Source organism: Caretta caretta, chromosome 4, assembly GCF_965140235.1.
Source record: "Caretta caretta isolate rCarCar2 chromosome 4, rCarCar1.hap1, whole genome shotgun sequence".
NCBI classification, from domain to species: domain Eukaryota; kingdom Metazoa; phylum Chordata; order Testudines; family Cheloniidae; genus Caretta; species Caretta caretta.
The window spans coordinates 108,238,751-108,256,430 of record NC_134209.1 but is presented as its reverse complement, the minus strand read 5'-3'; the positions used below and the strand labels follow the sequence as shown (position 1 = coordinate 108,256,430).

Sequence of the window (17,680 nt, the reverse complement as noted above, 5' to 3'; positions counted from 1 at the left end):
GGGCCCTAAGTCATGAAAATACTGATAAGACCTGGAATTTCAGATATGTTATTGGAAAAACAGCATTATTAAGTACTAGTTGGCTACAATTCTCAATGAAGGTATTTAATACAGATGCTTTTTTCTCAAAAAGCAAACACACACAAAAATCTCCAAACACATTAATGTCCAATGCCAGTTACCAGATTCTCTGCATAGATAACACACCAATTCATATTCTTTACGTACTCTCAGCATAACTACTTCCATATGTTTGGAGACCTTTAGAGAGCCTCTTCCTTTGCTCCAAGCACCAATTCCATAAATTAACACACATAATATAAAATATATTCTATTATTAGAAGTAATTATTTCCAATAGCAGATTCCAAACAGAGAAAACGGAACAAAGGCCCTGCTCCAAGGAGCTCATAATATAAAACTAGACAAGACAGGCAAACAGGTAAGGGGAAAGACACTGCTCATCCTACATTGACACAAATATCTATCAGCTAATATGTGGATAAATAAAGTCTATCCAAACTCCCCCAGCCCTCAGCCCATGCCCTAACCAAACTCCTGGAGAAAAGTAACTTCCAAACATACTGCAAATGCTAACTAATCCAGGTACCAATGGGCCAGATCCTAGAGAAGGCAAGGAGAAGAGAGCGAGTTCCAAAATCAAGGAACCATCACAGTAAAACACTCTGCTAGCACCTGTCTCCCTTAGGTGAAGAAAAGTAGTATGTTTAATTAACTGATCACAAGGGAGAGAAAGGTTTCAGAGTAACAGCCGTGTTAGTCTGTATTCGCAAAAAGAAAAGGAGTACTTGTGGCACCTTCGAGACTAACCAATTTATTTGAGCATGAGCTTTCGTGAGCTACAGCTCACTTCATCAGATGCATCAGAAAGCTCATGCTCAAATAAATTGGTTAGTCTCTAAGGTGCCACAAGCACTCCTTTTCTTTTTAAGGGAGAGAAAAAAACCCTCAAAATTCTAATCTCATCTCTGTCACACAGCTACATGGACCTGTTAGACATTTGGTACATTTCACCTACTATATATACAGTGCCGTTTACACTAATCACTGTATATAAAAACAAACACTGTAAAGTGCTATAAGTGCTCTCCCCCCCAGCCTTGTCACAAACGTAAACTTCCCAAACTTCATAGTGAATGGTGCAAAACTGTCTCAGCTGGTCACATTTCATGCTCTCTTTTTACTAAAAAAATTCAACAGGTAGATAATGGTAAGGAGTGGTACTGAAGATGCATACAGCAAGACAACCTCTGATAGTTTTGCACTGCTCATTATGTAAACATTTGTTATAATTGTGACTTAATGGCATTTTAAGTAAGTCTATCATTAAGTTACTAGTGAATAATATTGATGGTAATTACATCAATTTATATGTAACTATATTAAAGTTTTTCCATGTGACCGATGAAGTTATATCAGAGATTTTTGTTTACATTGCCAAGAATAACCAAGTATGGACTTTGAAAAGACATTTAGCAATATTAGTCCTAAGTGGAGCACAGATTTGGTCCAAGAAGTAATACAGTTGAACTGCTTGGTAACAGCGACCATAACATAATTACATTTAACAACCTTGTAGGGGGGAAAATACCATAATAGCACTTAACTTCAAAAAGGGGAACTACAAAAAATGAGGAAGCTCGTTAAAAAGAAATTAAAAGGAACAGTTACAAAGGTGAAATGCCTGCAAGCTGCATGGAAACTATTTAAGATCATAATATAGACTCCAACTAAATGTATACCCAAAATAGAAAACAAAGAGGAAGAAGACCAAAAAAAAAATGCCACTATGGCTAAACAGCCAAGTAAAAGGGGTGGTTAGAGGCAAAGAGGCATCCTTTAAAAACTGGAAGTCAAATCCTATCAAGGACAATAAAAACATGCATAAACTCTGGCAAGTTGAATGTAAAAGCATAATTAGGCAGCCAAAAAGAATTTGAAGAGCAACAAGCAAAAGACACACAAACTAACAGCAAAGAATTTTTTTTAAGCAAAACAGAAGCAGAAAGCCTGATGAACCATCAGTGGGATGCCACTGGACGATCACGGTGCTAAAGGAGCACTCAAGGAAGACAAGGTTGTTCCACAGAAGCTAAATGAATTTTTTGCACCAGTCTTCACTGCAAAGGACATGAGAGAGATCCCCACACCTTAGCCATTCTTTTTATGTGACAAATCTGAGAAACTGTTCCAGATTGAGGTGTCAATAGAGAAGGTTTTGGAACAAAAGTGATAAAAGCACCCAAAAGTTCTGAAGGAACTCAAATATGAAATTACAGAACCACCAACTCTGGTATGTAACTTATTGCTTAAATCAGCCTCTGTATCAGATGACCAGCAGATAACTAATGTGATACCAACTTTTTGAAAAAGCTCCAGAGATGATCCTGGCAATTACACCCCGTTAAGCCTAACTTTAGTACCAGGCAAACTGTTTGAAATGATAGAACAGAACAGAATTATCAGACACGTAGATGAACGTGATATGTTGGGGAAGAGTCAACACGGCTTTTATAAAGGGAAATCATGCCTCAGCAATCTATTAGAATTCTTTAAGGGTATCAGCAAAAGAGTGAACAAGCTGACCTAACATTCTTGGACTTTCAGACAGCCTTTGACAAAATCCGACACCAAAAGCCCTTAAGCAAAGTAAGCAGTCATAAGAGGGAAGGTCTTCTCATAACTGGTTAAAAGATAGGAAACAAAATGTAGGAATAAATGGAGAGAGATAAATAGTTGTGTCCCCCAGGGATCTTTACTATAGGGTAACCAGATGGCCTGATTTTATAGGGACAGTCCCAGTAGTTGGGGCTTTTTCTTATATAGGCACCTACTTTCCCCCACCCCAGGTCCCGATTTTTCACACTTGCTATCTGGTCACCCTACTTTACTGGGACAGGTGCTGTACAACAAATTCATAAATTATCTGGAAAAGGGGGTGAACAGGGAGGTGGAAAAGTTTGCAGATGATACAAAATTGCTTAATATAGTTAAGTCCAAAGCTGACTGCGAGGAGTTACAAAGGAATCTCACAAAACGGAGTGACTAGACAACAAAATGGCAGATAAGTGCAAAGTAATGCATACTGGAAAAAATAATCCTAAATCTAAAAGTACAAAATGATGGGACCTAAATTAGCTGTTACCACCCAAGAAAAATCTTGGAGCCATAGTGGATACTTCCCTGAACACATCTGCTCAATAAGAAACAGCAGTCAAAAGAGCCAAGAATGTTAGGTACCATTAAAAAGGGATAGATGATAAAACAGTAAATATCATAATGCTACTATATAAATCCATAGTATGCCCACACCTTGAATACTGCATGCAGTTCTGGTCACCCCATCCCAAAACAGATGCATTAGAATTGGAAAAGGAACAGAGACAGGCAACAAAAAGTACTAGTGATATGCAGCAGCTTCCATGTTAGAAGAGATTAAAAAGACTGGGACTGTTCAATTTAGAAAAATGAAGACTAAGGAGAGATATGATAGAGGGCTATAATCGTGAATGGTATGGAGAAAGTGAATAAGGAAGTGTTATACCCCTTCACATAACACAAGAACCAGGGTTCACCCAATGAAATTAACAGGCAGCAGGTTTAAAACAAGCACACGTAAGTGCTTCTTCCTACAATGCCCAGTCAACCTGTGAATTTATTACCAGGGGATGTTGTGAAAGCCAAAACTATAACTGGGCTCAAAAAATTAGATAAATTCATGAAGGACAATCCATCAATGGCTATCAGCCAAGATAGTCAGGGATGCAACCCTATGCTCCAGGTGTCCTTAAACCGCTGCCTGTGAGAAGCTGGGACTGGACAGCAGGGGATCACTTGATAATTGCACTGTTCTGTTCATTCCCTCTGAACAATCTGGCACTGACCACTGCCAAAAGACAGGATGCTGGACTAGACGGACCACTGGTCTGACCCAGTATGACCATTCTTATGTTCTTATTTAACTATGGACAATTTAAAAAGCTATTTTAATAAGTTAATCTACAACAGAGCCAAATGTGAACTTATAAAACAACTTCCATGCTTAAGTTATCCCAAAGCACTTTACAAAGTAAAGAATTAAATACTGATCCTGTAATGACAGTGTAGGTAAACTGACATTTTTATTTGGGATAATTCACTTAACTTTGGAACCTGTTCTTAGAACAGAACGGGATGAAGATGGCAATTATATGGCACCTTTTTAGTGTCTTTAACCAGTTAGAGGCATATCTGGTTTAAAACAGTTTGCATCCACACAGTACATGGTTAACATATGAATCTTAACTGTCCACCACCTGCTAGCTATCTAGCGTGGCACACTGTTTAGTTTAACCAATTAGGCACGCAGTTCTGCAGTATGGACACACCTCCAACCATAGCACTAGTAATAAAAACTAGTTCTCCAATAACCATGAAGTTAAGACATCCAGAATGAACTTTATCCATGTCACAAGGGTACCAATTTATGGGTCTACTCCAATACACATTGAAGTCAATGAAATTCATTAAGAGCCTGATTCTATTCCATATGCCTATGCTATCCGTGAGGGCCTTCCTCGCTTCACCATCCAGAAGATGCAAGCCATTTTAGAATTCTCATCACTTTCTTTTTCGCGTTATACAGTGCTCACAACATTGTCCAGATTCTGAACACTGTAAGCAGCAGATCAGCCTCATTCACCACCCATAAGCATAGGCAGAAAGAGGGAGTGGGGGAAGAAAACTTAAAAAAAAAAAAAAAAAATCCTTGCTCAGACTGCTGCTAATGATGCACAATGGGACAGGTTCCCAGAATGCCCCAAGCTGCAATAATAAACAAACACATATTATTACAAGTACTAGGTCTGGATGACAAAACACAGTTTTGATGGCAGAAAGCTGTGCAGACACAAATCAAATTATGGATTTGTAACCAGTTAAGCTGACCATGCCTTTCACCAGGTAGAGAATCAAAAACTGCGTGAACAGGCCTAAAGATGGCCAAAACACAAAGTTATACTCTAATTTTTCCAAAGAGAGCCATGGCATCTTTAGTTTACACACAGGCAGCCACCAGAGACTGACAGAGACTTCAGCTTCATGGTATACTGTCAGGTTAATTTATGTCCCAATTGTAAAGGTTTCTTTTTCAAAACCTACAAACAAACTTGTTTCTAATAGAGTTTTTAAAAATTAATGTTTGTTTTTAAAAGAGCATGCTTTCTTACACAGAAGGGGAGAGGGGCAGAAAGACACCCTCTTCCATCCATGGTCAGATAATTATGTTATATCAGACATAGACTTGGCCACAGTGTTCTATACATTCATGACTTCCAGTCTTGATATTACAATTATCTAGAAATGGCACTTTACCTATGAACACTTTACCCATGTTCTCCACACACTACACTAGCTTCCCATTCTCTATAGACTCCAGTTCAAGATCTCTGTCCTAACATTCAAAGTCCTTTGGAAATAGTTAGCCAGAGCCAGTCCGTAGACATTTCCTCTACAATCATGACCCCTATAATTATGTTCCACTGGAACAACGAAAAAAGTTAACTTTTGGTAAGGTTCATGAGTGCAAGATATAGAGCTTTCACATGAGATGGAACTACACTATGGAACTCACTTATGCAAGAGATAATCACAGGCCTTGCCACTTCCAGAATTAAATGCAAAACTTATTTCTTAAATACATTTTTTAAATACACAGGAACATTTTTTCACATCAACTATAAAACTAATCAAGTTACTTCTTTTACAGGATTAAAGAATAATTTGTTAGTTCTATTTTTCAATACTTGTGAGACACCCAGCTACCACAGTGATGGGAGCCACATAATCAGATTAGACAGCCAGAAACCTCCTAGTACTACATAGTATACCATCCTGAGCATAGACCCAAATCCTGGTTTAAGACTTGAATCTTCAACTTTCTGGCCCAAAGACTACAATACTATCAATTGAGTGACCCTGATATTTAATCAATACCTGACTTTATCCTCTATTTTCAGCATATATTTAAAAATAATATGCCATGGCATGAAAGTTAACAAGGCAAATTTGTATGTTCTGCACTGGAAAAAAATTGATTTAAAGCCTTCTGTAAACGTCAGAGTCCACAAAACAAAAACAAACCAAAAAAAGGAGAGAAAAATACCTGTGACAATCCCTCTTACTTATGAAAGTTTAACAACTGTGTGACTTTATTTACACTATGGGCTTATCTACACATGAAATTATTCCACAACAGCTATTTCACTCTAAATCCACATGCTACCATAATCTGAATTAACCCTCAAGTGTAGACAAGCCCTGAATAGTCTAAACACAAAATGTTATAATCTTTATATAATTTAGCAGCAGTCGGTGCACAAAGAAGAATAAGTCTAGTTGTGAAACTCTAGAAATGCAGCTTCTGTGTTTGTATCATGTACTATAAATTAATGACAAGTAACTTTATAATCAATAATAGCCAGCTTTCTAAACTACAATTACTTGTGTGTAATATAATCAACTCCCATCATGCTGTGCTTGGACTATGACATCTTTCAAACCCCTTTTTTTCCACTGAATGCATCTGATGAAGTGAGCTGTAGCTCACGAAAGCTTGTGCTCAAATAAATGTTAGTCTCTAAGGTGTCACAAGTACTCCTTTTCTTTTTGCGAACACAGACTAACACAGCTGCTACTCTGAAAGCTTTCAAACCCCTGGAACTCTCAATAATCGTCATACTTAAAAACAATTTTAGCTTCCTGTAATTAATATTTACAATTCCACTTCTGACCCCTTGCAGGTAGTTTAATTTATTTCATGCCAAATTAAAATATTAGTTTACAAAACACACAAATTAGAACACTGATGATTCAACCCCTCACCACTTTAGGTGAATATATAAAAGCAGACATGGCAATATAATACCAAACTGACAAAAGTAAATCACAGACCTTTGAAAAAGAAATAATACAAATTTTGCCAGGAGGATTTGAAAGTAAGTGGTATGCATCTCAACTACATCAAAAAACTCTGGAACTCCCAAGGCAGAGATGAAAATGTTTGTTTAGTTTGGGTAGTGCTTAAAGGGACAAATGCTGAGAGGTGAGGAGAAGAGACACTTACCTTCAACCGTTTGACCACCTCATCGTTAGTAATTTTGTCTGTGATCTCCTTTACTCCGGGAGGATAGTAGATGATCTTGCCATCGGCAGGAGGTTTTGGTTGGGTAGCAGGAAAGTCCATCCTGGTGCCACTGGTTATAAACTTTCCTTCTCCACAGTCCTCTACCGGCCTCTATCGGTCAGAAAACAAAAGTTCAGCGGAACAGAGACGACTTTCAGCCCTCTTTTTCCATTTCTAAACCTCAATTCACAGAAGGCCCCACTAAATATCAGGAGAGCAAAAATCCTGCAGCCCCAGCCCTCGGGGAGGGCTTCACTGACGCCCCTCACAAAGCCACCTCTCTCCCCCAAACTCCTGCCTTTCCAGCCTCTTCCAGCGCCTCCTTTCAGTGCGGGGCTTCTCCAGCCCAACATTATTAGTTTGCAGCCTCATATTTTACAATGAAATTTTAACCCAGATCAAAGGATGCCCCAAGTTTAAAGTCCATTATAGCCCAAGGGGGGTCGGGGTGGGCCAAATCCTGGCCCCAACGGATCTCTAGGACCGTCACAGAAGCCCCAGAGCTGGGAGACGAGGCCTAAGCAGTTAGGCCTCAAAACTATCAGGAGGCAAAGAGACCAACAGGAGGGGGGGGGAGGAAGGAGGTGGCTGGGATCCCAAACAAAACCCCGCTGCCGGCCAGCCAGCACCGCGCAGCTAAGTGCTGAGCCCCACACCTGGCCCCTACCTCCCCCCGGAAAGGGGGGCAGCCCCCCCGGGAGGGGACCAGGCCACTCTCCACTTTACATTTGTTCCTTCAACTTCAAGTGTCCTCAGCCCCAGCGCCCCCGCCCCGCCCCGCCCCGGAGCCCCTCACCCAACTAGCTCTGCGAAGCCTACAAAGAGCCCCCCTCCCCCAGTGCTGCCGCGGGGCTGGGAGGAGGGAAGCGGGACCCGGAGCCGCCTTTACCTCATGCAGCTCCGGAAGGTGCAGCATTGAGTAGCCTCCGTGCCGGGTGGGTGCTGCTGCTGCTCCGCCACCGCCGGCCGGCTGGCGCCCTGGCTGCTCCCGCTGCCTCCTTGCTTCGCGGTGCGGCGGCGGCTCCTGCCCGGGGAGAGGTGGGGGGAGGAGGTTGCTCGGCGGCGGCAGGAGCGGGGGTGAGAGGGGGCGGCTTAGGCGGAGCGTGCGCCGCGCCGCGGGGACACAGTGCCGCTCTCCGTCCGGCCGGGGAAGAACAGCCCAGGAGGAGGCTCCGCGCTACTCTTCTCCCCCGCCCCCCGGGGCCTGGCCCAGCAGCGCCGCCCAGCCGGGATCCCCCCGCCCCAGCCTGGCAGTAGAGCCCGCGCCCCGGCTCGTCTCCCTCGCGCCTTGTGCCCAGCTCGGCAGGGCGGCGGCGGCGGGGCAGGCAGTACCGGGCACGGCCGCAACAGCGCCGCCTCCCGCTTGGCGCCAAAACCAGCAGCGGTCCCGAGCCGGCTGGCGGCAGGGGCTGGCCTATCCCGCCGGGTGAGGAGGTAGCCAGGGACTGCTCACCGCCGTGTCCCCTGCATAGCAGCTTGAGCACTGTCGGGGTGTCAGGGCCACAGGCACCAGCCCCCTTCCCCTCGAGCCCCGGGACGAGGGCACGCACCCGGCACACACCGGGTGCGGCGAGGGTCCTGCCCGTGTCTCCCCCGCGCCCGCTGGCTGGGCTGCTCTTAGGCGAGTGTGACAGGCGGGCGGGAGGGAACCCCTTGCTCGGGCACTGCCGGCTCCAGCGGGCCGGAGCTGCCCCCGAGGCTTACGGGGTAACCGCGCGGCGGGTCAGCAGGGCGAGCTGGGAACAGAAGAGGAAACCCGGGGGAATCCTGCTGAGGCGGAGCGCCCCCTCCGCGCGAGTCAGGAAAATCCCTTTGCCTTCTAGCTCTGCTCTGAGCGGCTGGGCTGGGCCGCTCACTGCCAGCTTCGCCGTGCGCAGGTGCTACCTGGCTTCCTGGAGTGGGCCTAGCGGCTTCCCGCTATTCCAGCTGTCTCGTTCCCAAGATTCTAGCCCCTGCTCCGGTTAGCAACTTCCCTGGTGTGTTAACCCTTTGCGTGGCCCAGTTTGTCCTGTTCTCCTTGCAAGCTGCCCCCAAAAGAAGTGCGCTTCAGTTAATTTTGCTGAGCTGCATTTTCCTTCTGGTCTCAACTAGCTTTTGACTTTAACTTTTCTTGCTACTGTTAAGTTCTGATCAGTGCAATGATTTTTCCCGTGTTTTATTTATTTCCAGTGGCACCCATTGCTTTCTAATCAGAGAAGAAGCCAGAACCCTGGCCCAGTAACTTCCAAGCTAAGGATAGATAAGGGAAGTAACAGAGATTGGATAGGAGAAGGGGAGCAACAGCTACACATGTATAAAATAAAATACATGGTGTAGCCAAGTTATTTGTCAAACATGATATTGTCAGCTAGCAAGTTTCTCAGCTAACACCACAAATGAAGGGCTTCAGGAGGATCTTGAATATACAGAGAGAATGAGAGCTTGTGAATGAGCTCAGGAAGGCCCTTACATGCAAAAATCATAGCTGTTTAATAGTCTTTCATCTATTGTTTCCTAGAAATTGAACACAGTTGATTAGGTCTGTGACAGAATGGGATATGTCTTTGTCAAATTATGAATTCCATTTTGTACTGTGTACTGAACATGTCTAAACTATCCCAGTTCTCAGACTGCTGCCTTTCCAGGCAAAGGTTCTTGACATTTTGTTGAAGGCCTATCACTAAGAAGCAGACAACCCTGCAATCCCTATGGAATAAAGGACTTTTTTTATTCAGTGTCCTACACGTGGTGTGGGGCAAGGCAAGCAAAACTGGAGTGGGGCTGGAGATTCTCTATGGAGTACATGGCAGAGAAACAGAGGTCTACTTAAGAACAGGCTGCTCTGCACAGGCAGGGGTTAAAGGGGCACAACCCTCACCCCATGTAAGAAGGGCTATCTGAACTGCTGACAAATTTCTGAATTGGAAAAAGCAGTGAGATCAGACTAGGGGAGAACCTAAGACTTGTTTTCAAAGATCTGTAACTCAGGTGTTTGAGAGTAAAGTTATGTGATTAAGATATTCCTTTGCTAAGCCTCTAGTTCTACTTTAATCCCTTCAGAGCCAACATGGCAGGCAAGCAAGAAGTCACAGGTGCCTGTGGTTATAAGTTTTTCCACAGTAACTGACCCATCTTTACCAAGAAACATTGATTTGACAGATCACATGAGATAGTGAGAAGGGTCAAAAGTTAGGCCAGAGTTCCTAGAGCTTGGTTTTGTCTAAATTAAGAGTGAACAAAAGGCATTAATACAAGCTAGCTGCCCTTCTCTTCTGCTGAAGAAGAAGATAGAGCATTGCATGCTGGTACATATGTAGTCTCTGAAGCTAAAATATACAATAAAAGGTTGAATATCTGTATGAAGGAAAACAGTCAACTACTCTCTGCTTCATTTTATCAAAGTTTGGTTTAGCTTTGACAAATAGTCCAGCCCTCAGGTTGGGCACCCTTGACCTTAATGTAAAGGCCCCCCAAATCCTACAGTAGGCTTTAGATGTGTAGTGAAATGAGAGCAAGCAATTTGTAACCCAAGAATCATCAGATAGGGAGTAATATTTGGAGAGAGAGATTTATTCTCAGGCTTTCAAGTTTTGAGTGGAACACTGAAGGTCCCAGATCTAGTACAGAAAAAGATAAGTAGAAAGTGGACTATCCTGCATACTGTCTGATAATGGTTATTTTTAATAAATCCCAGAAAAAATGTGCTCATTCAAGTTCCTAGGACAGTGGGAGGTTCAAATTCTTTAACCACAGGACAGTTGAACAATCTTCGACCTCTCCTCAAAACGATAGCGTGGGGCATACTTCTGCATTATCTAAAATTCTGACAGGGCTAGAACAGAGTGATTGAGGTTCTGATATCAGATTCAGTTAAAGGAGATGCTAACAAACATCAGAGTATAAGCTGCACAGCAGTATGTCTGCCATCCAATTTAGAGACAAAACAAAGAAACTTCTAATTTTTTTAATTTAAAAACCTGTTTTCTGACACATAAAATTAAAATAGCTGAAAAATACATTTAGGTACATGAATGACAACTTAACTTACCATTAACTTGGAGGAATATACACATGGAATTTTCAAAATGTGAAAACACAAAGTCTTCAGATGACTGATTTGTGGTGCCTCTGGATGTGAGAAGTCCAGGACCCTGTTGGAAGCTTTAATTGCAGCCACTGGTGTCTGGTTTGTTGTTTTAGCCTATTTGACCGCCACCCTTCTAATTTCAGCATATAAGTGGAATCTGACTTAGACATGGCTTCTTTTACAGCAGCAGTGAGGTTCATATTACTTCTCAGCTTTTAATGGATTCCTCTCCCTTACTGTTAGGCCAAATCCAGAGATCTTTACTCAGATTTTACCAAGTCTTTACTTACAGAAACTCCCATTAAAGTCCATAAAAGTTTTGCTGAAATATCTCAGGATTTTGTTTTAGTTTTATTCCTTTTTTTAATTAAATGTAGTATGGAAGAGTACTTGGCCCTTTACAAAACAGAGTGAGACAGATTCCCTCTTAAGATTTTATAAACTTAGGGTCTGATACTTCAAGATGCTGAGCACTTTCTGTGAGGCCTCAACTCCCATTTTCTCTTCAGTGGATCATGTCCAGAGACCGTAAACAAAGATAAGAGACAACAGTGTAGGTAAAGGGGAGAAAGGAGATATTATTGGTGTGGGAAATACATTACAGAAGGATGGATTTCTGGAATGAGTTGGTTTTAAATTGGAAAGAGGAGAGAGTCACGGTGATGAACATTAATTAGGGGATTGTTATAAGCATGGAAGGCAGAATAAAACCAAGTTTTTGGGCCCAGATCCAAGAGACAATCTGATGAGGCAGGGTTTGAACAGGAGTCTGCTTCTCAGGAGAGCACACTAACCACGGAGATTTAGAATACTGTGCGGTGGGGGTCTCAATCTCTCCAGCTGAAGTTCCACTTTGTATGAATACTTAAATAGTTACTGGATCAGAAAAAGAGTGAATATCTTTAGAGACTTCTGGTTAGAACATTCACCTGGGAGGAGGGAGACCCAGGTCCAATCCCCCTGCTCCAATGACTAAGGTTACCCTATTTGAACATTCAAAAAAAAAAAAAAAAAAAAAAAAGGACACTCCACAGGTCGGGGGATATTTGCTCACATCCCCCCCCCCCGGTCCCGCCCCAACTCCACCCCTGCCCCGAAGTCCCTGTCCCAACTCTACCCCCTCCCTGACCCATTGGACCCCTTTGCCAAATCCCAGCCCTGCCTCCTCCCCTGAGCTTGCTGCATTCCCCCTCCTCCTGCCTCCCTCCTAGCCATGTGAAACAACCGTTTCACGGTGCAAGCGCTGTGAGCTAGGGGGGAAAAGCAGGCACTCTCCCGAGTGATCAACATTCACTTTCTTTCTCAAATGATAAACTCTTCTTTGGGAAAAAATAATAATGGCAAAATCCTGGACCTCTTAGATATTTAAAAATTCTTCCTGGACGGCAATTTAAGAACCAAAAAGCTGGACATGTCCAGGAAAATACGCACATATGGTAACCCTACCAATGACTAATTATCCAAAGTGGAACAGCTTCAACAGGAGAGATAGAAATCCCATCAGAATCTCATAACCTAGTACTTAGGGGACTCTCTGGAGAGATAGAAGACTACTGTGCAAATTCTTCCCTCCCCTTATCAGACAGAAAGTGGGAATTGAAGTCATGTCTCCCACATCCTGAGAGTACTCTGACCTCTGGCTAAAAGTTAAGGGAGGTAGTGGTACCACCACCTCCACCTCTTCCAGCATTTCTTGCAAGAATGGCTTACGCACCTAACTCCAGGAGAAGAATTCCCAGATGTGGATCCTAAGCAGAGATAGGCACCTCCCTGCAGTATGGACTTAAGGCTTGCCCCTCTCACAGAGTTAGACACAGAGGACACAACCCTCTTGACGCCTTCTCCCATTGGCTAACCCAGGCAGTTCCCTGCCTAGGGTCCTGGCTTTCATGGGTCCCATCCTAAGCCACCTCTCTCCCCATGTATAGGAAGCCTAGCACCTAACCCAAGCTTTGTGGATTCCAGTGATTTTCAAAGCACTGAGAGAGTTAGATGTTGCAACACCCTAAGTCTGTTTGTGGATTCAGACCTTGGACACAATTGTGATTTCTGATTACTGATTTTGTGCCATATAATAAGTACCTAGATTAGGGTGTTACTCATTTGGTGGAGATGGCTGGACTCCATTTTTAATTATGGAATGTGAGCTGGGTTATAAATTCAGGACTACATGCTCCACCCACAGGAATTCACATGGTTTTCAATTGGAGGTTTGTACCAAGATCAAGGGTATAATATGGCCTTTCTGTAGTAAATAAAAACTTTAATATTGATTAATTTAGCATCAATTAGTGGAGAAAACGTGCTTCCCTTTAGGACCACTACTATTTCTGCCCTTTGTTTCTCTTCCTTTTCCATCTACCTTTGTCTCAACTTCTTCTCTGTCTTTGTGTGTCTGCTCTTGTCTTTGCCTTTCTTCCCCCATGGGTTTCATTTGTACTCTCTTGTGCATACTATTTGCTAAAATGATGAGAGAATGTAGAGCAGGACTTAGAAGTCAGTGACCCAAGGTCCTTTACTCTAACGTAAACCAGGAGTAACTCCATTGACATCCATAGAGATACAGCAGTGTAAAACCTGCATGAGATCTGAATCAGGGTCCCAGGCTACAACTCTTTCCCCTGAGGGCCTCATCCAACCCGCATTTATTTCAGTGTGAGGTATCTCACCCTTGCATGTCTAGAGAAAGGGTATGGGGGGGGGGGGGAGGAGGAGAAATTAGGGACTTTAAGATGTTAGGGAAAGTTATATTTTTAGTAGGACTGTCAATTAATCAGTTAACATGCAATTAACTCAAAAAATTAATTTCAATTAATCACAGTTAAACAATAGAATACCAATTGAAATTTATTAAATATTTTGGATGTTTTTCTATATTTTCAAATATATTGATTCCTATTGCAACAGAATAATACAAAATGTACAGTGCTCGATTTTTTTATTACAAATATTTGCACCGTACTAATGATAAAGAAATAGTATTTTTCAATTTACCTCATTCAAGTACTGTAGTGCAATCTCTTTATCGTGACAGTGTAACTTACAAAAGTAGATTTTTTTTTTGCTACATAACTGCACTCAAAAACAAAACAAATCTTTAGAGCCTACAAGGCCACTAAGTTCTACTTCTTGTTCAACCAATTGCTAAGACAAAACACATTTGTTTACATTTATGGGAGAGACTGCCGACTGCTTCTTATTTACGTCACCTGAAAGTTGAAAGTGAGACCAGGTATTTGCATGGCACTTTTGTAGCCGGCGTTGCAAGGTATTTATGTGCCAGATACGCTAAACATTTGTATGCCCTTTCATGCTTTGGCCACCATTCCATAGAGCATGCTTCTATGCTAACAATGCTCGTTAAAAAAATGCTTTAATTAAATTTGTGACCGAACTCCTTAGGGGAGAATTGTATGTCTCCTGTTCTGTTTTACCTGCATTCTGCCATATATTTCTTGTTATAGCAGTCTGATGATGACCCAGCACGTTTGTTTTAAGAACATGTCAGATTTGATAAAACGCAAGGAAAGTACCAATGTGAGATTTCTAAAAATAGCTACAGCACTCAACCCAAGGTTTAAGAATCTGAAGTGCCATCCAAAATCTGAGTGGGACGAGGTGTGGAGCATGCTTTCAGAAGTCTTTAAAGAGCAACACTCAGTTGCGGAAACTACAGAACCCGAACCACCAAAAAAGGAAACCAACCATCTGCTGGTGGCATCTGACTCAGATAATGAAAATGAACATGCGTTGGCCCACTCTGCTTTGGATCGTCATTGAGAAGAATCTGTCATCAGCACGGACGCATGTCCTCTGGATTGGTGGTTGAAGCATGAAGGGACATATGAATCTTTAGCACATCTGGCACATAAATATTTGCAATGCCAGCTATAACAATGCCATGTGAACGCCTGTTCTCACTTTCAGGTGATATTGTAGACAAGAAGCAGGTAGCATTATCTCCTACAAATTGTAACCAAACTTACTTGTCTGAGCGATTGGCTGAAGTAGGACTGAGTGGACTTGTAGGCTTTAAAGTTTTAAATTGTTTTATTTTTGAATGCATAATTCTACATTTGTAAGTTCAACTTTCATGATAAAGAGCTTGCATTACAGTACTTGTATTAGGTGAATTGAAAAATGCTATTCCTTTTGTGTTTTACAATGCAAATCTATTTGTAATCAAAAATAAAGTGAGCATTGTACACTTCGTATTCTGTGTTGTAATCAAAATCAATATATTTGAAAATGTAGAAAACATCCAAAAATATTTAAATGGTATTCTATTAATAGCACAAATCACACAATTTGTGTGATTAATCACAATTTTTTTAAATTGCTTGATAGCCCTAGTTTTTAGCATGTTTTGGTTGGTGTAGCATATAATATTAGCCAATTAAAAATAAAGAAATAGCACATTAACTTAGAATATGTCTGGTTTCTCAGTCAAATGGATGCTGCAGTTTCTGGGTCAGTGAAGCCAGACCCATGGTGTAACTGAAGTCCAGTCTGATCTACATTCCGCTTTCATTGAATAGCTTTGAAGGATCCTATTTTTTGTAAGTAATTTCCTTTAATTATATATGACTGTTTACATTAAGTGATTCTTTTGTTAGATATTAGAATAGCTTACACTACACTTTCATTTTCCTTTAAAAAGCATTTTTAATCTCACAATTTTAGACAAAAGTAGAAATGCTTTAGACTCCAATCATGTAAACATTACACAAGTTTTGTTTTAACCACTACACTAATTCCATTCAGTTCAATGAGATTATCTGTGTGAGTAAAGTTAAGCATATGCATTGGAGGACTGGGGGTTCTTAATCTCTGAGCAGGTTTTTCTTTCCTACGAAGAGCTTTGCTCACCAGTCTTTGGGTAAGCATTAGGAACATTGATCATGTAGAATTTAATGAGCTGCAATGCCAACAGGAATCTGTGGCACCTGCCCTGCTGTGTGCCATGGAAAGAAATAATTTCACGATTACTTTTGGCATTCATGGAGCAGCAGTACATGGTGAATCATTGCTATTGAGTTTGGGAAATAAGCACTGAGTGGTCGGATTGCACTGTTATGCAGGTATGGGATGATGAGCAGTGGCTGCAGAACTTTTGGATGCCCAAAGCCACCTTCCTAGAAATGTATGTGGAACTTGCCCTGCCCTGCGGCACAAGAACACCAAAATGAACACTCCCCTCTCAGTGGAGAAGTGTGTGGAAGCTGGCAACTCCAGACTACCACCACTCAGTTGTGAGCCAGTTTTGAGTCGGGAAGTCCATTGAGGGGGTTGTGTTCATGCAAGTGTGCAGTGTTATTAGTCACATCCTGCTAAGAAGGACTATGACTCTGGAAAGCATGTGTGAAGTAGTGGATGGCTTTGCAGCAATGGGATTCGCTAACTGTGGTGGGGCGATAGATGGTATACATATCCCAATTTTGACCCTGGACACCTCTTTCTCAGTCTCCCTTGGCAAGCATCCTAAACCATGGTGAGTTTGGCCTGGAGGGGCAGTGGGGAAGGTTCACGATGGGGCAAAAGATTGAAGTGTGTGTGTGTGTTTTTTTTTTTTTTTTAAAAGGGGGATCACTGCAAGCAACTAGGGACACTACTGTAAATTCTGCCATCATTTTCTACAGGTGGCCGGGGGTGAGGGTGGGGGAGGGGTCATTGGAGCTGATGTCACTTCTGAGGATAAATAAGGATGCAAGGGTTTATCTTCTGCATGTGTGCAGCTTCAGACTGGGTCCCTATGCTTCTTGCCTGTGTGCCACTTTGGCACAGCAAAGTTTCCTACAGTGGGGAAAGAAACAAAGCAGCTCTGCCAAGGAACCTTCGGCAGAGGATTGGAGGGTACCTCCAGGAAAGTTTCCTAGAGATCTCTCTGGAAGATTCCCATGAAATCTTGGTGTCAATTAACACTGTTCCACCCCACTGCATAGCTGCACAGGGGAATGGGAAGCAGATGCAAACACTGCTAGTTTTGTACATTTCTGTCCCTTAACCCACTTTTAGCATATTATGAAACAAAGGACAGCTCTATCTCATGTAACCAAGCTGTACCAAATCAAAATGAGCACTTACCAGAGCTGCCCTTTCCTGCATCATGCGCAGCAGAGCCAGGGTGTTGGGACTGGTTTGAACCTACCTGGGTTAAGATGTCTTGGCTTGCCATGCTACAGGATGATCCTGTTGCCTGTCCCACCTCATCCTCCAACTCACCTTTCTTATCCACCACTTTATCCTTGGGGTTGAATCTGCTGGCTGCTCTCTCTCGGCAGAGGATGGCATCCAGCTCCTTGTAGCAGCGACAGGTCCTCAGCACAGCAACAGAGCGATGGTTTCCCTCCCTTGTGTTCTGGCATGCCTGCCTCGTCTCCTTTATCTTTGCACAGCACTGATGCAAGTCCCATTTGTGGTCCTTCTCCAAGA

At 42.6% G+C, this 17,680-nt stretch overlaps 2 protein-coding genes across 5 annotated transcripts in view; one reads left to right on the top strand and one right to left on the bottom strand.

Moving 5' to 3' along the window:
• PDS5A (PDS5 cohesin associated factor A) overlaps window positions 1–8,901 on the bottom strand; it is a 176,875-nt gene extending 167,974 nt beyond the window's left edge. The window contains exons 1-3 of one of the 3 annotated variants that reach the window (XM_048848531.2): window positions 8,887–8,901; window positions 8,072–8,206; window positions 7,123–7,293 (exon numbers count right to left, since the gene is read on the bottom strand). In XM_048848531.2, coding sequence (XP_048704488.1) covers window positions 7,123–7,293; window positions 8,072–8,098 — 198 coding nt within the window. In that variant the 5' untranslated portion in view covers window positions 8,099–8,206; window positions 8,887–8,901. The other 2 variants (XM_048848533.2, XM_048848532.2) reach the window with 2 other exon arrangements.
• Window positions 8,444–17,680, top strand: part of N4BP2 (NEDD4 binding protein 2) — a 116,192-nt gene continuing 106,955 nt past the window's right edge. For both annotated transcript variants that reach the window (XM_048848528.2, XM_075127966.1), the window contains exons 1-2: window positions 8,444–8,608; window positions 15,695–15,807. The gene's annotated coding sequence lies outside the window, so the exon portion shown is untranslated. The remainder of the gene's footprint in view (window positions 8,609–15,694; window positions 15,808–17,680) is intronic.